This window comes from Colossoma macropomum, unplaced genomic scaffold, assembly GCF_904425465.1.
Source record: "Colossoma macropomum unplaced genomic scaffold, Colossoma_macropomum, whole genome shotgun sequence".
Classification (NCBI taxonomy): Eukaryota; Metazoa; Chordata; class Actinopteri; order Characiformes; family Serrasalmidae; genus Colossoma; species Colossoma macropomum.
Window position 1 is genome coordinate 26,786,273 of NW_023494796.1, and position 19,166 is coordinate 26,805,438.

The 19,166-nt window shown below is 37.8% G+C and overlaps 1 protein-coding gene across 1 annotated transcript in view; it reads left to right on the plus strand.

Annotated features, from left to right (window-relative positions):
- The window catches only part of LOC118816675 (receptor-type tyrosine-protein phosphatase delta-like), a 701,473-nt gene that overhangs the window by 647,860 nt on the left and 34,447 nt on the right, over positions 1-19,166 (plus strand). The window contains exons 34-36 of the mRNA XM_036583195.1: positions 1,931-1,972; positions 2,550-2,647; positions 13,593-13,716. Coding sequence (XP_036439088.1) covers positions 1,931-1,972; positions 2,550-2,647; positions 13,593-13,716 — 264 coding nt within the window. The remainder of the gene's footprint in view (positions 1-1,930; positions 1,973-2,549; positions 2,648-13,592; positions 13,717-19,166) is intronic.

The following is a 19,166-nucleotide window of genomic DNA, read 5'->3' on the forward strand; positions in this document are numbered from 1 at the left end:
TTTCATCTTGAGGGTGCTCGACGTTAGCGCGTTAGCGTGGCGGCGCGAGTGGCAGTTTCATTGTCGCCGCGGCTGGAAATGGATCTTGAGTGGCGGTGAATGGGTGCACTCTTCCGCCTCTCCTTCGCTTTTTCCATTAGCTAATGCCTACTTCTGTCAGCCGCCGCGATAAAAGAACCGTCCAGACATACATCCCCTCTCTTTCCCTCTCTCTCGCTCTCTCTTTCTCTCAAACCGTTTATTAGGGCCCACCTTCCACATGCTTTCTCCCCTTGACACCTCCACACCTTTCCCATCATGCATCTGGGCACGCTTTTCTTTTTTCTTCTCCTCCGCCGCTGCATTGCCGAATCCGCCCCATTTCTATCTTTCATACCCAATTTTGATCTGCACCTACAAATCTTTTGAAAAAAAGTAGTAAAATGATCTGTGTTCGACAGCCTCCACACGCCCTCAAGGTCACAGCTCTGCTGTGCTCTGAAGCAGAAAGACTTCGTATTTCGGCTTTGAACGGCCTCAAAACTTTCACAAATGCAGAAATATGTCATACAGCACTAGCATAACTAGCTTAGTTGTTCATGTCCTTAGAAGCTATTATTCTGTTTTGCTATTTCCTGATGGAAAATACAGTGTTTACAAGGCAAACAATATGAAGGAAAGAAGAAGGGAAGACAGAAGGAAAGAAAGAAAGAATGAAAAGTAACTAAGGAAAAAAAGGAAACAAAACAAAGAACAACAGTAATGAAGAAAAAAAGAAGGAAGAAAGAATGACAGTAATGAATGAAAAAATTAAAAAGTAAATTAGAATAAAACAGAAAGCAAGAAAGAAGGAAAAAAGATAAGGAGAAAGAAGGAAGAAAAAACGAACGAAAGAAAGAAAGAAAGAAAGAAAGAATAAAAACAAAAGAAAAAAGCTTGGTGAGGAGGAAGAAAAAGAAAAGAAAAAAGAAAGAAAGAATAAAAGAAGGAAAGAAGAAACGAGGAAGAAAGTAAGATAGAAGGAAGGAGAAAAAGAAAGAAAGAAAGAATAAAAAGAACAAGAAATAAGCTTGGTGAGGAGGAAGAAAAGGAAAAGAAGACAGAAGGAAAGCAGGAATAAAGAAAGGATAGAAGGAGAAAAATGGCAGAAAAAACTGAAGGAAAGAAAGAATAAAAAGAACAAGAGAAATGAAACAAAAACGAAGAAAAAGTGAGAGAAAGAGGAAAGACAGAAGACAAAAGAAAGGCAGAAAGAAAGAACAAGATGAAAAAGAAAAAAGTAAAAAAGAAGGAAAAATGTAAAGGAAGAAGAAGGAAAGGAAAGCAGGAAGAAAGAAGAGAGAGAGAAAGACAGAAACAAAGAAAGAATTGAAGGAAGAAAAAAACTTGGAATAATTCACATAAATGGCTTTTTGTTGGTTTTATCGCCAGTGACAGCTTCATCTTCTGAGAGTTAAATGAACATTGAATCTAATCGTGTTAGTGCAGCTCTGTTTATTCTGTATTTGTGATTGTTTATAAGTCTTTTTTGCGAGGTTCACTGTTTCTTGTCGTTTACTGAGAACCCTCTGAGCGTTCTCATCCACACGTCTCTAGTCGTGTTTATGTGCTGTCGGTTGATGAAGTGTTTCCTGCTCATCATTCTCTGAACCTCGTATAGCTCTTTAATTTGCGTGGTCAGTGCTGCTGTGCCTCTGTGTTAATTTGTGTATTGTTTTCTGCACGATAGTCTTTGTCGGCTACTAGCATGTAACAGTGTGTGTGTGTGTGTTTGTGTTTTTTTTTTACTAACAAGTCTGCGTGTAGAGCACTAGGGAAATGTCTCATTAGCATATGGAACTTGTGTTATTTGTGCAGCTTTATTTAATTTCAGGTGTATTTCACCACATTGCTTTAACCTCAGCGACATTTTATTTACGCCGGACCCCCCCCCCTTCGTTTTCCTTCGCAGGTCCTGGAGCCTCCGGTTACCCCAGTAACCTCCATCTGTCAAGTTAGTTGGTCTCGTTTATACATTCGCCATCCCTTTTTTTCTTGTTTTTTCCTCCTTTTCTTGTTCTTTCCTTTATGATTTTTTTCCCCATTTAATAATTAAGGCTAATTCACAAACGCTTCACTTCATGGCATCGCAAAGAGAACATTGTTGACGTTTTGTAAGTGGCGCTTGGTTTTTAGATCCATGTCATTCGCTAATTCGCTAGGCTACAACATCCAGGCCCTAACGTTAACGCTCCGTATTTTTTTTTTTTTGTTAGTTTGTTTTCATTTTTGTCTACCTTTTTTTTATTTTTTGTCATGTTAACCGGCTGGTTGCCGCTTGCGTGCGAATTAACATTCTTCTCTCGCACCAGGAATGCGCAGTTTTTGGAGAAGTTGGTTCTCATTGGCTTCCTTCGTCTCCATCTCCTGAAAGCATGCCACTGCTTTGAGTGATTTCTCTGGCCTAACAGCACTCACCTTTTTCCATCCCCTTACGAACCACATGCTTTTCACTAATTTATCACTGATGTGTTTGTATTGGGCTTTGCTGCTAGTGCTAAAGCCTCGTCTGCTTTGTTTCCTTTCTGCAGGCATGGCCAGCCACCCGCCCATCCCGATCATGGACCTAGCAGACCATCTGGAGAGACTGAAAGCGAACGACAACCTGAAGTTCTCACAGGAATATGAGGTACCAAACTGGAAGTCCATTGTAGTTGTGTGTGCATAGATGAATTGACCACTTCATCGTAAAGACCTTCCATATACCTCCACTCGCTGGCCACTTTGTTAGAAATATCTACCTTATACTTCCACTCACTGGCCACTTTATTAGAAACACCTACCTTGTACTTCCACTCACTGGCCACTTTATTAGAAACACCTACCTTGTACTTCCACTCACTGGCCACTTGATTAGAAACATCCACCTTGTACTTTCACTTACTGGCCACCTTATTAGAAACCCCTCCCTTGTATGTCCACCAACTGGCTGCTTTATTAGAAATGCATACCTTGTTGGTCCACTATATTTTTGTACATTTTGAGACTGTACTTCAGCACAATTTGCCAGCACTCCTCTACCCCATTTATCTGACCATAGGACTGCTGTTGACCAGAAATTATCTGGGTGAGCTATAGTCTCTAACTGTGCACTGGCAAGGTGGGGCTACAAGGGAGGGGATTTTAGTAAAGTGGACAGTGAGTGGACAAACAAAGGAGGTACATCAGAAGCAATATGACATAGTGATATGTGTGATATGACAGACAGCTTGAGGTTATCATACATTTTTGGAGCATTTCTATTGGTCTATTCATAATGACATGTTCACATAATATAAAGTGCATCTGGTGTTTTCATATGGTGTAAAAAATAATTACAGAAAAGAGGTTTTCGTGTGACAGTGATGTTGTATTCTGGAGAGATCATCCAGTTGGTCATGTGCATGATGGTGAACAGGCAGGTGGACGTCATTGTTTAAAATGTGTGTGAATCTCCGATCTTGAATGCTGGATATTCCTAATCCAGGCTGTGAAATAGTGCCACACAATCTTGTTCTCTCACGTGGTCCCAACAACATTCACCAGTCGCAGACAAATCACATGAATGTTTATTTCGTTTTGCCTGTGAGGCCTGCGGATGCTCCTGCTAGCTTGTATGCGAGAGAAAATGAAACATTTGTTCAATCACTTTGTCAGATTTAAAGCAGTTTCTTGGTCATATCTGCAGATAGCGGCTGGTTGGTACAGAATGTGGCGGAGTTGGAAAGGTCAAATCGGACACAGACCGCTAATCGTGTTATCTGTGGGCGCCGTTTCTTCATGGCCGTCAGAATGTCACCGCAGAAGCAAAAGCAATTCTAGCCAATGATGTCATAAAAGCAGATAAAGTCTGTGATGCTGTATAAGCAATTCAAGTCTGTAAACAGCTGAAGGCAGTTAAGGTCTGTGATGTCACGAAAACAATTCAAGCCTGTTATCATGTCTGTGACATCACAAATGCAATTGAAGACTGTGTTGTCATAACAGTAATTAAAACCTGTGATGTCATAGAGGCAGTTTAATTATGTGATTCTCTGAATGCAGTGTAAGTCTGTGCTGTCAATAAGGTCGTTTAAGTCTGTGATATCATTAAGGAAGTTTATTTCTGTGATGTCATAAATGCAGTTCAGATCTGTGACGTCATAAAGGCAGTTTAAGCTTATGATGTCATAAAAGCAGTTTAGGTCAATGATGTCAATACGTTCCAGTAAGTGATGTCACAGAAGCAGGTCAAGCCTGTGTGGTGATGGAAACAGCCTGCCATTGGCTGAGAGTGTTAGAGGACTCAGGTAAAGTCCTATTTATCAGCGTGTTTTTCCTTTTTGTTTTGTTTTGCTGGCGGAAGCGTATGAAAGCCTCAGGGTTACCGCTGATAGATGGAGTGTTAGAGAATGCAGTGCATGTGCCGGCCAAGGCTGGAGAGCAGAGCGGGATTTCATAGTTCTTTTCAGAGTCACTTACTGTGGGTGTCATGATAAACATTTGTGTGTGTGTGTGTGTATGTACATCACCTCTGCATTAGTCCAGTATAATCCATAAAGACATTTTTGTCTTTCATTTTAGTTACAGTCCTGTGCAAAATTCAGAGACCACCCTTTATTTATTTAAGACAGCCTTTTCAAAAATTTTGTATAATTAGATTGTTAAGATGTAAACAGTCATTCAGAGTGGTTTGGTGTGAAGTGGTTCATTGTAGAAACTCAGATGTCTTTACAGTGGTGCTGAAAGGAACCAGGGGTCACAATGTCTACAACACAAAAGTAGACATTTTGTTTACTATCCAAAACCACCAGTGAACCTACACGTGTCTTCTGAGATTTATATGTGATGTTGATGATAGTAAAATAAAGGAAAATCTGAAAAAAAAAAAAGTTTTAAAATACATTATAGGCCAACATCATATCTCAAAGCTATTGTATAACAATGTCTCAGACATCAGGCAGTGTATTCATATAACTGATGGTATTTTGCACAACTAATGCAATTTCTCAATGGCAAAAATGCAACATTATTTTATTTGCCTCTGTATGCCTCTGTACGATTCTTGCAACCTTTCACCAGCAACATGAACCCACTGTCCAATCACGGCCATCTCTGCTGTTGGCATGATGACAACCAAGATTGTAAAGCAGCCGTGTTCCAGCAAATAGAACTTTTTTCACAAAAATTACAGCCAACAAAGATGGTTCTACAATGATGCTTTAGTATAGGCAATCATTCTGTTTAAAACCATGGGCTGTATCCCATAGGCTGAATGCTTTCATGTTTAAATGGTTCTGTACGTGGTGAAAAGGTTCTTCAAATTGATGGAGAATGTGTTGTATATGGCTCTGTTTAGAAGCATTGAAAATGGTTCTATTTATTGCACCAAAAAGGGTTTTTCTGTTGTTACAAGCGTCACAATAGCTATACTGAACCATATACAACACATTCTCCATCAGTCTGAAGAACAGTTTCACCATGGATTAAAGCATACAGATGGTTCTTTTAATGTTCATGGTTCTATATAGAACCATTGCCTTTACTAAAGAACCTTTGAAGAACTGTCTTTATTAAGAGGGTATTTATTTTCTGACTGAAGCAATAAAGCTCTTCATGCTTTCACTTTCCTGAAATGGACAGTAGGCCAGTGTCACCGTTTGAGTGGGGAGTGAAGGACATTTTGCCTGTTGGCTTTGTGCTTCGTCTCGCTTGGAGCTGCATGAGTTACGGTGGTCTGAGCTCTGAGTGAAAGAGTTTGTAAAGTATTAGTCCCTGAAATGAAGTGGAGAAACTGGAAAGTGGAAAGCCCCCTTTTGAGAAGCAACAGACCTTCTCATAGACATTCTGGCCCTTGTTTTTGTAAGGTGCAAACAATTTGCTGAAATTTGCGTTGTGTCCAGTGTGTATAGAATTGATGCGAAAAAAGTCCATCTGAATATTTCACATTTTGCGTTATTTGGTGTTATAGGTTGGTGTATGATGGCCATTAACTATTTAATTATGCAGAAATTTGGAACATGTACAAGTCATTCATTTTTCAGCATTGGAAAAAAGCAGTAAACATATTTAACAAAAAAATTATGTAACTAAATATAATATGAGTTTTTTCATTATTTTATAGTATAGCATCCTTATATTTATTACAGCTTCCATTCTTTTCAGGAAACTTGCTTTCAGTTTCTCAACAAAATCTGCCGAGATAAAAGCTGATTCTTAGGGGTGGTCAGTCCATTGTTCTGAAAACAGCAGCAGCTTCTTTGGTTGATGTGATCACATCGTTCATGTGATCTTCTTTTCTCAGTAAGGGCTTCTTAACAGCTACACATCCTTTCAGACTCGTAATGTTGAGTGTCTTCTCACAGTGGAAGGATGGACAGAAACTCCTGTGGATGTTTTCAGATCTGAATCAAGAGTGGAGCTTTAAGTGCTGTTTATCTGGTGGGGTCAGTGTTGGTGGTCTACCACAAGTCCTGTTTTCTCTGTCTTTTAACACGGATTATTTTGTGTCTCATCTCCTGTGAAATATCTCCTGAAAAGAATGACTGGTACTTAATGGCTGTCTTAACTGGTACTGTATGTGCGTCATAACACTGCTGCTGTGAGTGTGGCACTGCGGCGTGTCCTCTCTTTGTGTGTTTGCCTTCACTGCTTCCAGAATATGAGGTCAGCAGCTGGCTCTGTGCCAAGCTGCCCCACTATTATTGAAGCTTAAGTACGTCCAATTGTAATTCCCGGGCACTTTTTCTTTTCTTTCTTTCTTTCTTTTACAACGGCACGGAAAGTCATTTTGGGAGCACAATGAAATGAGGCTGCTTTTCATTATGAGCAATGTTGCGACCCACTGTTTCAACATATTTGGATAAAATGCCATGGCTTAGCTGAAGATTTGTTCTCTCTTATAATGTGCTGTGGCTCAGCAATGTGACCTACACTGATAGAAAAATGCCACCACTGTGAATTATGCATTTTTTTTTTCCTCACCGTGCCCGGCTGCATTTGCACATTGTGAGGGGTATTATGTGGCCAAGTCGGGGTAATTTGCAGTTAAATTGCAGATTTTTCCACAGTAAAATTCATCCGTTTCTTACACTGTTGGCTCTTTCTTACACTGTTGTGTGGTGTATAAGACTGTAATGTTACAGGATGACTCCAGGCCTGAGCTGCTCTCTGCTATCTGCCATCCGTTATTGAACTGTTTATATTGTTCTGACCTAAACATATAGTTAGGTTATAGTTAAGTTAGTTAGTTAGTTAGTTTCTGATGTTAAAGGGCCTATATCATTAAAAACAGAACTCATTGGATATTAAAGAGGCCCTATCATAGAAAAATAATTATAGGGATATCAAAGAGCCCATATTATAAAAAACAACTATTCTGTGGATATCAAAGGGCCCACATCACAAAAATAAACAAACATTGTATGAATATTGAAGATTGCATATCACGAACAACCAAAACTCTATGCATATTAAAAGCTTGTATCCTGAAAATCAAATATATATATATATTTGAAAATGAAAAGATATATAGGTATATCTGCCACAAAAATAATTAAAAACAATATATATATATATATATATATATATATATATATATATATATATATATATATATATGCCTCAAGATGGGATTTTCACCTTTGAATTACAAGGCAATATGGATATTAACTATTATATTATACATCCATATTTCAAAGGTGAAAATCCCATCTTATCAGACATGCAGATGCTACAAATAGATGATTACAGTTATATTATGTATCATTATGTATCAGAAACTGTGAAAATATTTGAAACATTGATGATAACATGTAAAAGTACCTTTTGTATGTCATCATCTATAACTAACCAAGCCAAATGAGCTGTGAGCATCCTGACTAATCACAGCTCCAAATGAGCTTCAGTTTGTGTTCTGTTGTAATCCAAAAAAAAGTTTAACTTCTATTAAAACTAATATTCAACTGTGTTACAATATTGATTCATGAATGTGTTTTTAATTGCAGTATATAGCAACATATTCAGAATACTAGTATTTCGTGCACATCTTGCAGCCATAATATGCAGCATACATAACATATGATATTACAGAATGATGCTGGGCCTGAATCGCTTCCTCATGCTTTTACACGTTACTGGTCTGTTTTTGAATGTGATTAATCACTGTCTGTGTTGCTCTGACTTCACTTTGGCGAGTATAAAAGGGCATTTCAGTGCACAAAGCGCGGAGTTTAAAGCGAGCGCAGTCGTGCCATGCTTCCCGTTTCAGAATCTATTCATGGCATGAACACATTACTTTTCTCCTCCGCTTATGTGACCAATTTTCATTCATTCTATGGTCCTCTGAAAACTGTAATTTGAAATTTGTCAACCCGGAGAGTTCGCTAGCAGGCAGATGCGTATCGTCTTTTCATTTTCAAAAAGACACTGAGGAGACTGAATAATTTCATTATTAAAATAAATGGGGGAAAATTGCAAACGCCAGCCGCGGCCGGCTGTGAGGTCACGGGCTGCTCACAAGCTCGTTTTTCACACACTCATTCCTCCTCCTTTGAGCCCTGCACTCCTCTTTTAGGGTTTCCTTTTTCCTCACAAGCATCTATGTCTTCATTTATCATTTTCTTTTTTCATCGGCTGCTCTTTACATTGTGTGAACGTTTCATTTTGAATGGACCAACAGAAATAACTCAGAACTACTTGAAATACGTATCATGGTAAGGGAGGAATATATGCATGTAAGATTGTCTTTAAAGTGCCCATATCATGGAGTTTGATGTAGAATGTAAACGTTGTTTAAATTTCAAATCGATCGGTCTGAATTTACTATTTTTGTGGTGTCACAAAAAACAGCACATTTGCATTTATCTGCCTATTCAGCCTGCAGCAGTTTAGCCCCGCCCACTCACACTAAAGTTATAAGGAGTGTTTCAGCCTGGGCTGCTTTCTGAATGAGGCACAGCTAATCAGAACTGAGATTATTTGACTTATATCAGTCTTAAAGGAGCAGTTACAAAAACAGCCTGTTTAATCCTAAGAGATAGAGAGGAGCTCAAAAATGAAGAAATTAATTATGGCTGTAAAACCACACAGATGTAATAAGTGGACCTCAAAATCAATGCAAGAAAAATGTGGAGTATAGTCTCTTTAATATGTGTGGCTGTTGTTGTAATAGTAATATAGTTGTTTTTATGCCATATGAAAACTTCAGTTGCTTTTTACACTGTATGAGGATTTCATAATTATAATAATAATAATCATAATAATAATAATGGTAGTAGTTCAGAATGACATTTTATATTGTTCTGACTTAAACTTAACAAATTACAAAAATCACCAGAACGTTTTCTGTCTTCCTTTAATACCTCCATGGTCATTAAAGGGCCCATATTGTGAAAAAAGCTAACTTTCATGGCCAATAAAGGGCCCATATTGTGAAAAACAACTCTGTAGAAATTAATGGATCCATGTCATGAATAATGAAAACTCCATGGATATTAAAGGGCTCATATTGTGAAAAGCAACTCTATGGACATTAAAGGAAAACTCCTTGGATTTAAGGACAACTACGGTGTGAATATTAAAGGGCCCAAATAATTAAAAAAAACTCTACTGATATTAAAGGGGCCATGTCATGAAAAGCAACTCTGGATATTAAAGGGCAGCTTTGTGGATATTAAAACAACAACTATATTGATATGAAAGGGCTTATCATGAAAAGCAACTCTATTTTGAAAAAAGCTAATTTATGTCACTAAAAAATAATACAGTTTGCTGTAAGGTGAATACTGATTCAAAAGGCACCGTTCACACTGCAGACAGTACAGTCCATAAATAGAAACTAAGCTGCCTAAATTGAATTAGTTGTTTTTGCAATGTCATTAAAAACCAACATATTTGCATATATTCATCCTTTAGCAGCTACGCCCAGCCCATTCACTTTATGAGGATATGAGGACTATAAGCACTGTAACAAAACAGCTTTAACAGGATGACCAGCTCCTGGACATTTCTAAATGAAATTTGAGAAATCAGGACTGAAGTTGAAAGCCCACTAAAGAAATCAAGCTGTTTTATGAAAAGCCGATAATGTTCTCATTATATTCAAAACTAAACTTCTCTTAAGTGCTATTTTTTAAGAGTGAAAAAGGCTTCTCATTGCCATGAGCAAGATGTTTTCTCAGAAAATCGTCATACTGTAACATTAGCATTAGACTTGTGAAAAGCTTCACTGCTTCCAGCTCTTATAAAAGCCACTTATTATGATTGAAGAGAATCACGTAACACAACACGAAGTTCTTATTAGAAACACTAACCAACCCTGAAGACTTTAAGTGGAGTTTTGCTGCTAGTAAAGAGCACAAATATGTTATTAATTTTAAAGAGTGATGATGTTTAGATGAATTGTGTTAGTGTAGCACGATCTGTAGTTGCTTTGGCAGATTATACCATCTTCAGTGCTGGCTAGGTTAAATAACTGTTTAGCAGACTCATTGGGATGCATGTCCCCCCCTGCTGAAAATCTGAAAGCTGTATTTATTTAGCTTGATTTTTTTCATTAAGTAGATTCAAGCCTTTCAGTTACAATGACAGTCAAAAGTGTGAAAACATCAGGATTGTTTTTTACGATCTTAAATACATTTTCATCTTAAGTCTTCAGAAAACAAAGTATATAAATATGTAACCATAGCCAGGGAGGGACTGGCCATCAGGAGGAATGGGACAGTTCAGTCAGTTGGTCCGCTATGTGTGGGCTGCTGAGAGAGTGAGAAAGAGAGAAATGCATGGCCATTTCTAATGCAGTCCTATATAACATGAATGGAGACCACCCGGGACAAATGGCACGTGCTGAATACTGGAGTTCTCATATCTTGACAGATAGTGGACCACTGCTTTCTCAGTGTGTGGCCATTGACCAGTCACACAAATGCCACCACTCCAGAACAAAGTATTACGAGGGTTGCTTGATTAAAAAACAAAAGTTGCTTAAACAAGATGCAAGGAAATGAAGGTATACAATTAATTTGGATATTAAAGTGAGGAAGAACAGGGCCGCAGTGCGAAGGAGTGAGTTAGCCAGTTCATTCTGTCTGCATGTACCCTATTCTGATGGGTTTAGTTAGATAGGGTGGTTGGGTGTTGTAACTTTCCCATTCAAATGTGTCATGTCAGTCATTTTTACAGACGCTCCCACTTCAGTGCAGATTCCACCACCTTTTACCTTCAATAAAAAGAGCAGTAGAAGGTTATAATAAAGGAACATCATGCAAGAGTTATTTTTTAGCTACTGGAGACTGTCTCCGCAACTGGAATTATGGAGTGTAATTCACTTTTACACCACTGATGCATACATGTGCATATGCTGAAGGATACAGAACTGGCAAAGGCAACATCAGAAGTGATGTCAGCTGACAAGCTAACTGACAAGCTAAGTTTGCCAGCACAGCAAAACATCAAGTAAGCGCACACAACACGAGTAAGCCAAATAAGTTATCACTTACTAGTCCAGCAGGAAGAAGGCCTTTTATCTCATTTAGCTAGATTTACTCTTGTCTGGTCTCTTGCTTGGTCACACTCTTCTTCAGTCTCTTTGCAGCCTTTGCCATGACGTCTATACTGGGAATATTAAGCTAACTTCTTCTTATAGCTAGCTGAAGAGCTGTAGTTCTTCGTGTGTGACGTGGTGCTGTAAAGCCTTATGTAGTTCTCACAGGAGGTCTCGTGCCCGCTCCACCAAAGTTACATAGCGCTATAGCAAGTGTTCCGGGCCCAGAGTGGCAATGACAGACACCATTCTCACTATTATAAGTCAATGTACCATTAGAATTATTTTGATGTAAAATTGTAACATAATGTTGCTTTAAATGCTCATACTGCTTTTTAAATGAAGCCAGCCAATCAGTACAGAGCTCATCTATATATACTAGTTTTAAAGGCACAGTAACTGAAACAGTTGTTTTAGTTCCAAGGGATAAAAATAGGTAAATAAATAAATAGATAAAGATAAAAATAAATTACGCCTACTTTTGATACAAAAACCAATGTAAATATCATAAATGGATCTCATGGGGAAAAAAAGGAATATATGAATAATAAAGGTTATGGGTCTGGTTCTGGTTTGAAGGATGTAGAAGAGAAGATCACTATCATTTTATAGCTGATATTTCATAGTTTTACTATTATTATAAAACGTAGACAATAATAAAAATAAAGTGGGCGTGTCTACACATTTTGAGCCGGTACTGAATGTCACATTCCAGTGACCCAAATAAAAATCACATGTTCTGCTGGATGGCTGAGGCATTAGCTGATGGAAAGGAGGTGACTGAGGATATTCTGGGAGGGAAAATTCTTGATAAATGGCTGTAACTGTATACATATCATTTCTGAAGCAACAGCACCAGCTTTCTCTCCGTACTGATGTCTGCACCCCTGTTTCACCCCGATGAAATTAACGTTACAGTAAGCCTGTATGGCAGTGGCTTCAGGCCACTATTTTTAAGGCCACTTGTCAGTTACGCAGGATGCCTATCATGCCATCTTTCCATTTAGACGGAGACGGAGAGGTCTAAAATAGCTCCAAAACGGTCCTACAGGCAAACGAGGACTAGAATTTCATTCTGCAAATCCGCAAAGAGTGCCGTCATAGATATAAATGCTCGCAGTGGCACAAGTAGTATCCAAGTCAAGCTTCTAAAAGTGGGTTGTGTATCAAAAAAAATAATATTTGATGGAATTGAGTAACAATGACATATATTAACACAGTGACAGCACCGAAAAAATTCAGTTTACTTAGGTTAAACATGTACTTATGGATAAAATCTGTTATTGTGCACCTTGTGAACGATGCATTGTTTATTCAGGGAATGCTTAAGGGGAAATTACAGCTGTTTTTCAAAATATCTGCCTAATTAAATGGTTAAGATGTAAACAAAGTAATTCATAGTGTTTTGGTGTGAAATGTTCTGTTCTGGAACAACTAGAAACTAGAAAAAAGCAAGTCAGAGTTGTTGACAGCCTAATTTGTTTTGTGATCGTTTTGAGAACATTTGGGCTGAAAGCTTATGTTTTAAAACACGTTCATGGCAAAGAGATATGTAAGGCAAAAACAAAATGTTTTTCAGATTTACCAACATTACATGTCAGTCAATGAAGACGTGTGTAGGTTCACTGGTGGTTTTGGATAGTAAATAAAATGTCTATATTTGTGTTGTAGACATTGCGACCCCTGGTTCCTGTCAGCACCACTGCAAAGAAATCTGAGTCAATAAGTTTCTCTGCATTTGAACAATTTCACATCAAAAAACCCTGAATGACTTTGTTTACATCTTAACCACTGAATTATGTAGACATTTGGAAGAATTGGTAGAACTCCTCTTTATTACCTTAAAGGAATACTGTTAAAACAGCTGCCCATTGTCCTCTATTGCAAGTCTGTAGGTATTCTGCTCCTTTCTAAGTACAGCAAAATGCATCAAAATTGCCATCTGTTGTGATCAACCATGCAATACTGATGAAACAGATGGACATTAAGTTGAAAAACAATAAAGCATTCCTTTAATGTTGATAAGCATTGATTTGTTATTGATTTTCACTATGTTTTTCCATCTCTGTTGCAGTCTATTGATCCAGGCCAGCAGTTTACATGGGAACACTCAAACCTGGAAGTAAATAAAGCCAAGAACCGGTATGCTAACGTCATCGCCTACGACCATTCACGGGTGCTGCTTTCCGGCATTGACGGTGAGTTTATCACTTTATCATTTTAGCCTTAGCGTTGCAGCTGTTCATTTGTCTGCAGTAGCTGAAATGTTTTTGGAACAGATATTAAATCTGACAATTAATGCAAACACAAGCACATACAGTAGCTAACATTCAACAGATGTCGAATAATTTCTCAATCTGGCATGGTAGGAGATAAATGAATAGCATTAGCTCTATTAAAAAATCTGATTAATTTATTAAACATATTGTCAAGTTACAAAGCCACCATAAACACTTTCAGGCTTGATGGATTATTAAAATAACAGTTGGACAATAAAAACAATTTGCATAATTCTCCAGTTCTATCAGAGAGCCATGACGCTAACATTGCTAACAAACACTACAAGTCAACAGTCACCTAAATCTTGTCTGTAAGTACATTCATAAAACGTCTCTCTACTTGCTCAAACCACATGCGTGTCTTCATTAAGGTCAGACATGTTCACGTCCATGTGGTTTAGGACACTTTACGCTGCTGAAACATTAAAAGTGTCTGCTGGTTCCTGGTGGTTTCCAATAGTCAGTAATGGTATTTTGTGTTTTGCTCATGGGAAACACAAAATGATATCTCATGATATCTCAGAGTAAAGAATTCTGATGGTTGAACAGGTGTTCTGGGACTGATTCCAGATGCCTTTGGTGAACAAAAGTTCACCACATAGCCGAACTCCATTTTAGACAGCCGGTGTTGATGCTGAATGTTGCTAACAAACACTAGAAATCAATAGTCACCCAAATCTTTTCTGTTGTTGTGCCAAAATCCAACACCCCTTTGCATGCACGTCACTCATGCATATGGATGATAGATCACATTTACAGTTTCTCTTGTGCCTGTTTAAAAACATATAAGAAATATATATGAAAATTCAATATCAGAAGTTATGAAATACAGTAGAAATAACCTGTAGCATTTGTTGGCCTGCGTGACGAGTGCACACAAGTGATGTCGAATTTTGGCACAACAACGGTAAAAATTTGGGTGGCTATTAGCATCTAATGTTAGTTAGCAATGTTAGCGTATTAGCTCCAACGCTAAACTAAACAAGTAAAATTTGGGCACCAAACATGTCTTGGTTGAAGGACTACATCCGGGGTAAGTGGAAAACTTCAATTAGCAGAAAGTTAGATTAGCGGTTGCTTTTCAGCTGTTTGTGTTTAATTTGCAGTTCAGTTACTGATATTACCACAGATTGTACTCTTTCTCTGTAATGTGGCTTATAATGTTACAGAATGACCTCATATAGCAAGATGGCTTTTTGCTCAGCGTTTTCCAGGCGGCTCACTGGTGGTTAAGCAGGGAATTAGACAAAATGCCACTTTTCATCGCTCATTTTCACAGTGCTTGTTTTTCTGTCATTTCTTTCTGCCATTATCCTTGGTAAACTAGTTTAGTTGAAAGATGTTGAATCTAGCTCAGTGCCAGCAACAACATTTTCAACAAAATCATTTTATATTAGGCCTAGTCATAATTTTTATTTCTCTCACTTGTTTGGATTATTTGTCTTGCCAAAATAAAAGGCTGTGTGTGTTTAAAATCTGTTCGAGAAGATTAGTTAGATGCTGCGTGCAGAACAGTAATCTGGGTGGTCCGAGGGTGGACCAGCAGTGGCGTACATTGAGCTCGGTGCCAACACTATCAAGCCAGCGGACGATATATGCTTGCTATCTGGGACAGTGGGCCTAAATTGCTTTTTGCCTTTTTGTATGTTGAACTGTTTTTGAATATGATTTGTCATTGTTCATTGTTCTAATATAAACTTATTGTAAAGTTACTCTAAGGATCTGTGTTAAATTAGCAGTGTTGGCTAATGACATTTGACGTGCGATTCAACTTTAAAAACAAAAACACAACCGCTGTTTTGTCTGCCTTCTTGCTAAAAACACATAGCGTACCACCGACGTGCACGCTAAATCTGTGGACACCCACTTAGCAGCTTTTGTTGGTGTTGCAGAGATGTAGCGTCACTCGCAGTGGCATCAGGGACTTCCTCGTTGCATCCCACCAAGCAGCGCAGGCATGTGCATTCACAAAGCCTTCTGATTGAGTTCCCTCTGGCAGGATAGACATGTTTGTGGAAGCGTAGCATAGCACGCTAGCATCTGGAGCTGGGACTTTAGCCTGAGCTTCTGTTTGTTCACTTTTGAAGTGAAAGCGTGTACACTGGAGAGTTTGAGCATGGCACAAAGCTCTATGACGTCAACCGGCCGACTGCTGTTTGTGATTTAGCAGGCAGAGAGTTCGAAAATAAATACTGAAATAAACGCAGAAGGAAAGAAAGCCAAGTAGTGGCACAATCAGAAACATTTCAAACGTTCACGAAGTAAAATCTCTTTACTTGTGGAACCCTTGTGGGCTGCCCTGCTAGTCGACAAATGAGTTCTTTTTCCAGCTTTCAGCCACCTAAACTGGTGATTGCGGGCTGTAGTGTGCTGATTACCTAGCTCAGGTGTGTTGGGAACTGGAACAAACCCAAAAAATTGACTGCCTGTAATGACAGGTGGGAGACTCTTAAATTAACCCGGTTTCCCACCCTCCTTATCTCAAATGTAGCCGATCAGCCAAGACATGTTTGGTGTCTGAAGTTTGCTTCTTTAGTTTTAGCGCTGGAGCTACAAAGCTATAAAGTGTGACACACTGTTATCTATAAACATGGACAATGACTGCTGCTGCTGCTGTTTTTAGCTGCGCTAATGTGCTTCTGTTCATGTTTACAGATAACATGTCATACAGTGTCAGAAAGCACATGAGCAAGTCTATTAGAGATTACTTAAAGGAGAATTCCAGCAAAACATTCTGCAGAAGATAAAGTAAGCATTCATTCAGAATGGTTTAATGTGAAATGCTTCATTGTCGATAAATTTAGAGACTTAGAGTTCTTTACAGTGGTGCTGATAGGAACCAGGGGTCAACACAATGTGTGCAACACAAATATAGGCATTTTATTTACTGTCCAAAACCACCAGTGAACCTACACTACAGTTTTATATGTAATGTCGATGATAGTAAAATAGTAGTAAAGCTTTCACAGGGGACTAATTTGCCTGTATGTACAGCACCCTGCATGTTCCTCTCCATCCTGTACAGAGTAAAAGAATATATCGCTGCTGTCCTCATTTTTGTTGTTTTCCAGTTTTTGACATAATTTGAAAATGCCTGTTGTCCTTTACATTGTGTGTAAATTTCATGATGAATGGACCAAAAGAAATGACCCAAAATTACATGGAAAAAAGTCTGGTTCCATTGACTTTAATGACATTAAAAGTAAAGTAGGTCTTTCCTTCTCCTGTAAAGTTACCATTTTGGAGATACAAGTTTCTTCCAACAACAACGATATGTTTTAGGCCAAGCGTTTATCTCAAAATTATTATGAAATGTCTCAGACATCAGGCACTTTCTCTGATGTAACTTTTAGAGGTGGACGTCTGGTTCCTATCACCACCACTGTGAACAATTCTGATTCTGTAAGTTTCTCTGGAACAGAGCATTTCACACCAAACAACTCTGAATGAGTTTGTTTGCTTTTGTTTATCTTAACCATGTTCTAAATACAGAAATTGTGTGTGAGGTTTCAGGCATGCAGTTAGCACAATGCTAACTGGTGAGGTATTGGCTTCCATTACTTGTAAGCTACATTTCCTTGTAGTTCTGGTGCAAAACTAAAAAAATACTACATTTTGGAGTACATTAGCATTTTTCACAAAGGAGCACACTGGAAATCTTGAGGCATTAGTTATTGAGTATTTAGTTAAGTATTTAGTTATTAGATCATACATCAGCACTTGGGTACAGCTTTGTTAGGTATAAGTTTAGTTTTGGTTATTCTTCTTAGAGGAGAGAGAGGCAGAAAGAGAGAGTCTCTGTACTGCTCCACTGTAAAGGTCAGTGGATATGAAGTCGACCGTTTGCTCTAAGATTTGCAGTCCAGCTCACTGCGGGTTTCCCCCAAATAAGAATTTTATCATTGACATCTGGCTGCGCTCAAACCTGCTCAAGAAGAAATCAGGACAGGTCCAATAGAAACATAACACTGAGCACTGTGGAGTACAATGGGGTTCCCACCTGCACAAAAAAGTAATAAATTATCAATATTATATAAAATACAAAATGCTGTATTTATATTCGGATAACATAGAACAGTATATTTCATGAGGCAGAAATTTCAACATGTGTATTCATTCTAACAGACCAAACCATAATCATTTATCTTGTAGAGCATCATCATTTACACATACCATATTGTGAATTTCAATTTGAAGACAGTGTTTTCATTGCATTTAATGGCAGTGTGACCTGTAAATGATTTAAAAGTCAGTTTTGAATGTGTTATAAATGTCTTCTTTTGGACAGTTATGTTTTAATTGAAACTACTTCTTGTATTTATAAGTCTGGATTAGTAGGTATTTTCAGCAGTGCCATTAACTTAATGAAGATAATAACTAATAAAGCATAAAGCTGGACCGTGAATGTATTTAATATGTGCCATAGATGTTTTAGACAACACTGGAGTCTCTGTTGGTAAGCTAATAGTCATGGCTGAGTCTTAATTTTGTAGTTTATTGGTGAAGCAAATAGATATTGCCTAGACTTTATTTTCAGTGTTGCTTTAAGCTAATTGGTAAAGCTAATAGCCAGAGCCCTGATTTTATGTAACCTAAGGCTAGTCAGTAAAGTTTAGAGTTCAGTTTCAAGTTGACTTAACGCTAATCAATAAAGCTAATAGGTATAGTTAGACTTTGTTTTCTATGTAACCTAAAACTTAAAAGTAAAGCTAAGACTTTTTCAGGCTAACTTAAAGCTAATTGGTAAAGCTAATAAATATAGATATGACTTTTTTCTATGTAACCAGTAAAACTTATAGTATAGCTACATTGCTGAAAAATAACAAAAAAAAACATTACATTTTTCTGTTGGTGGTTTTATAATGTTTTGGCTTTTCTTGATGGGTTGCTATTACAATGAAAAGGATTCTAATGGTTTAACAGTTGACCTGTGGCTGATTCCAGACATATTGGTCCATTTTCTGACTCTAAAGGTGTTCTACAGGAAACAAGTGGTATCTAATGGTAACCATTAAGTCAATTCCCATTAGCAAGCAAGATCATAAGATTTTTTATCCTATTGCTTCTAATGGCCTTTTTTCAGCAAATTGAGACTCTATTTTCAGGTTAAATTAAAGCTAATCAGTAAGGCTAATAGGTATGGCTAAGACTTTTATTTTCCCTGTAACTTAAAGGTGATCTGTAAAGCCAAGACTTTATTTTCAAGTTAACTTAAAGCTGATTGCTGAAGCTAAGAGGTATGGCTAAGACTTTATTTTCTAGGTGACTTAAAGCTAATCTGTAAAGCTAATAGATTCAGCTAAGACTTTATTTTCAAGCTAGTCTGTAAAGCTAATAAATGTAGAAAGACTATGTTCTTTAAAGACTGT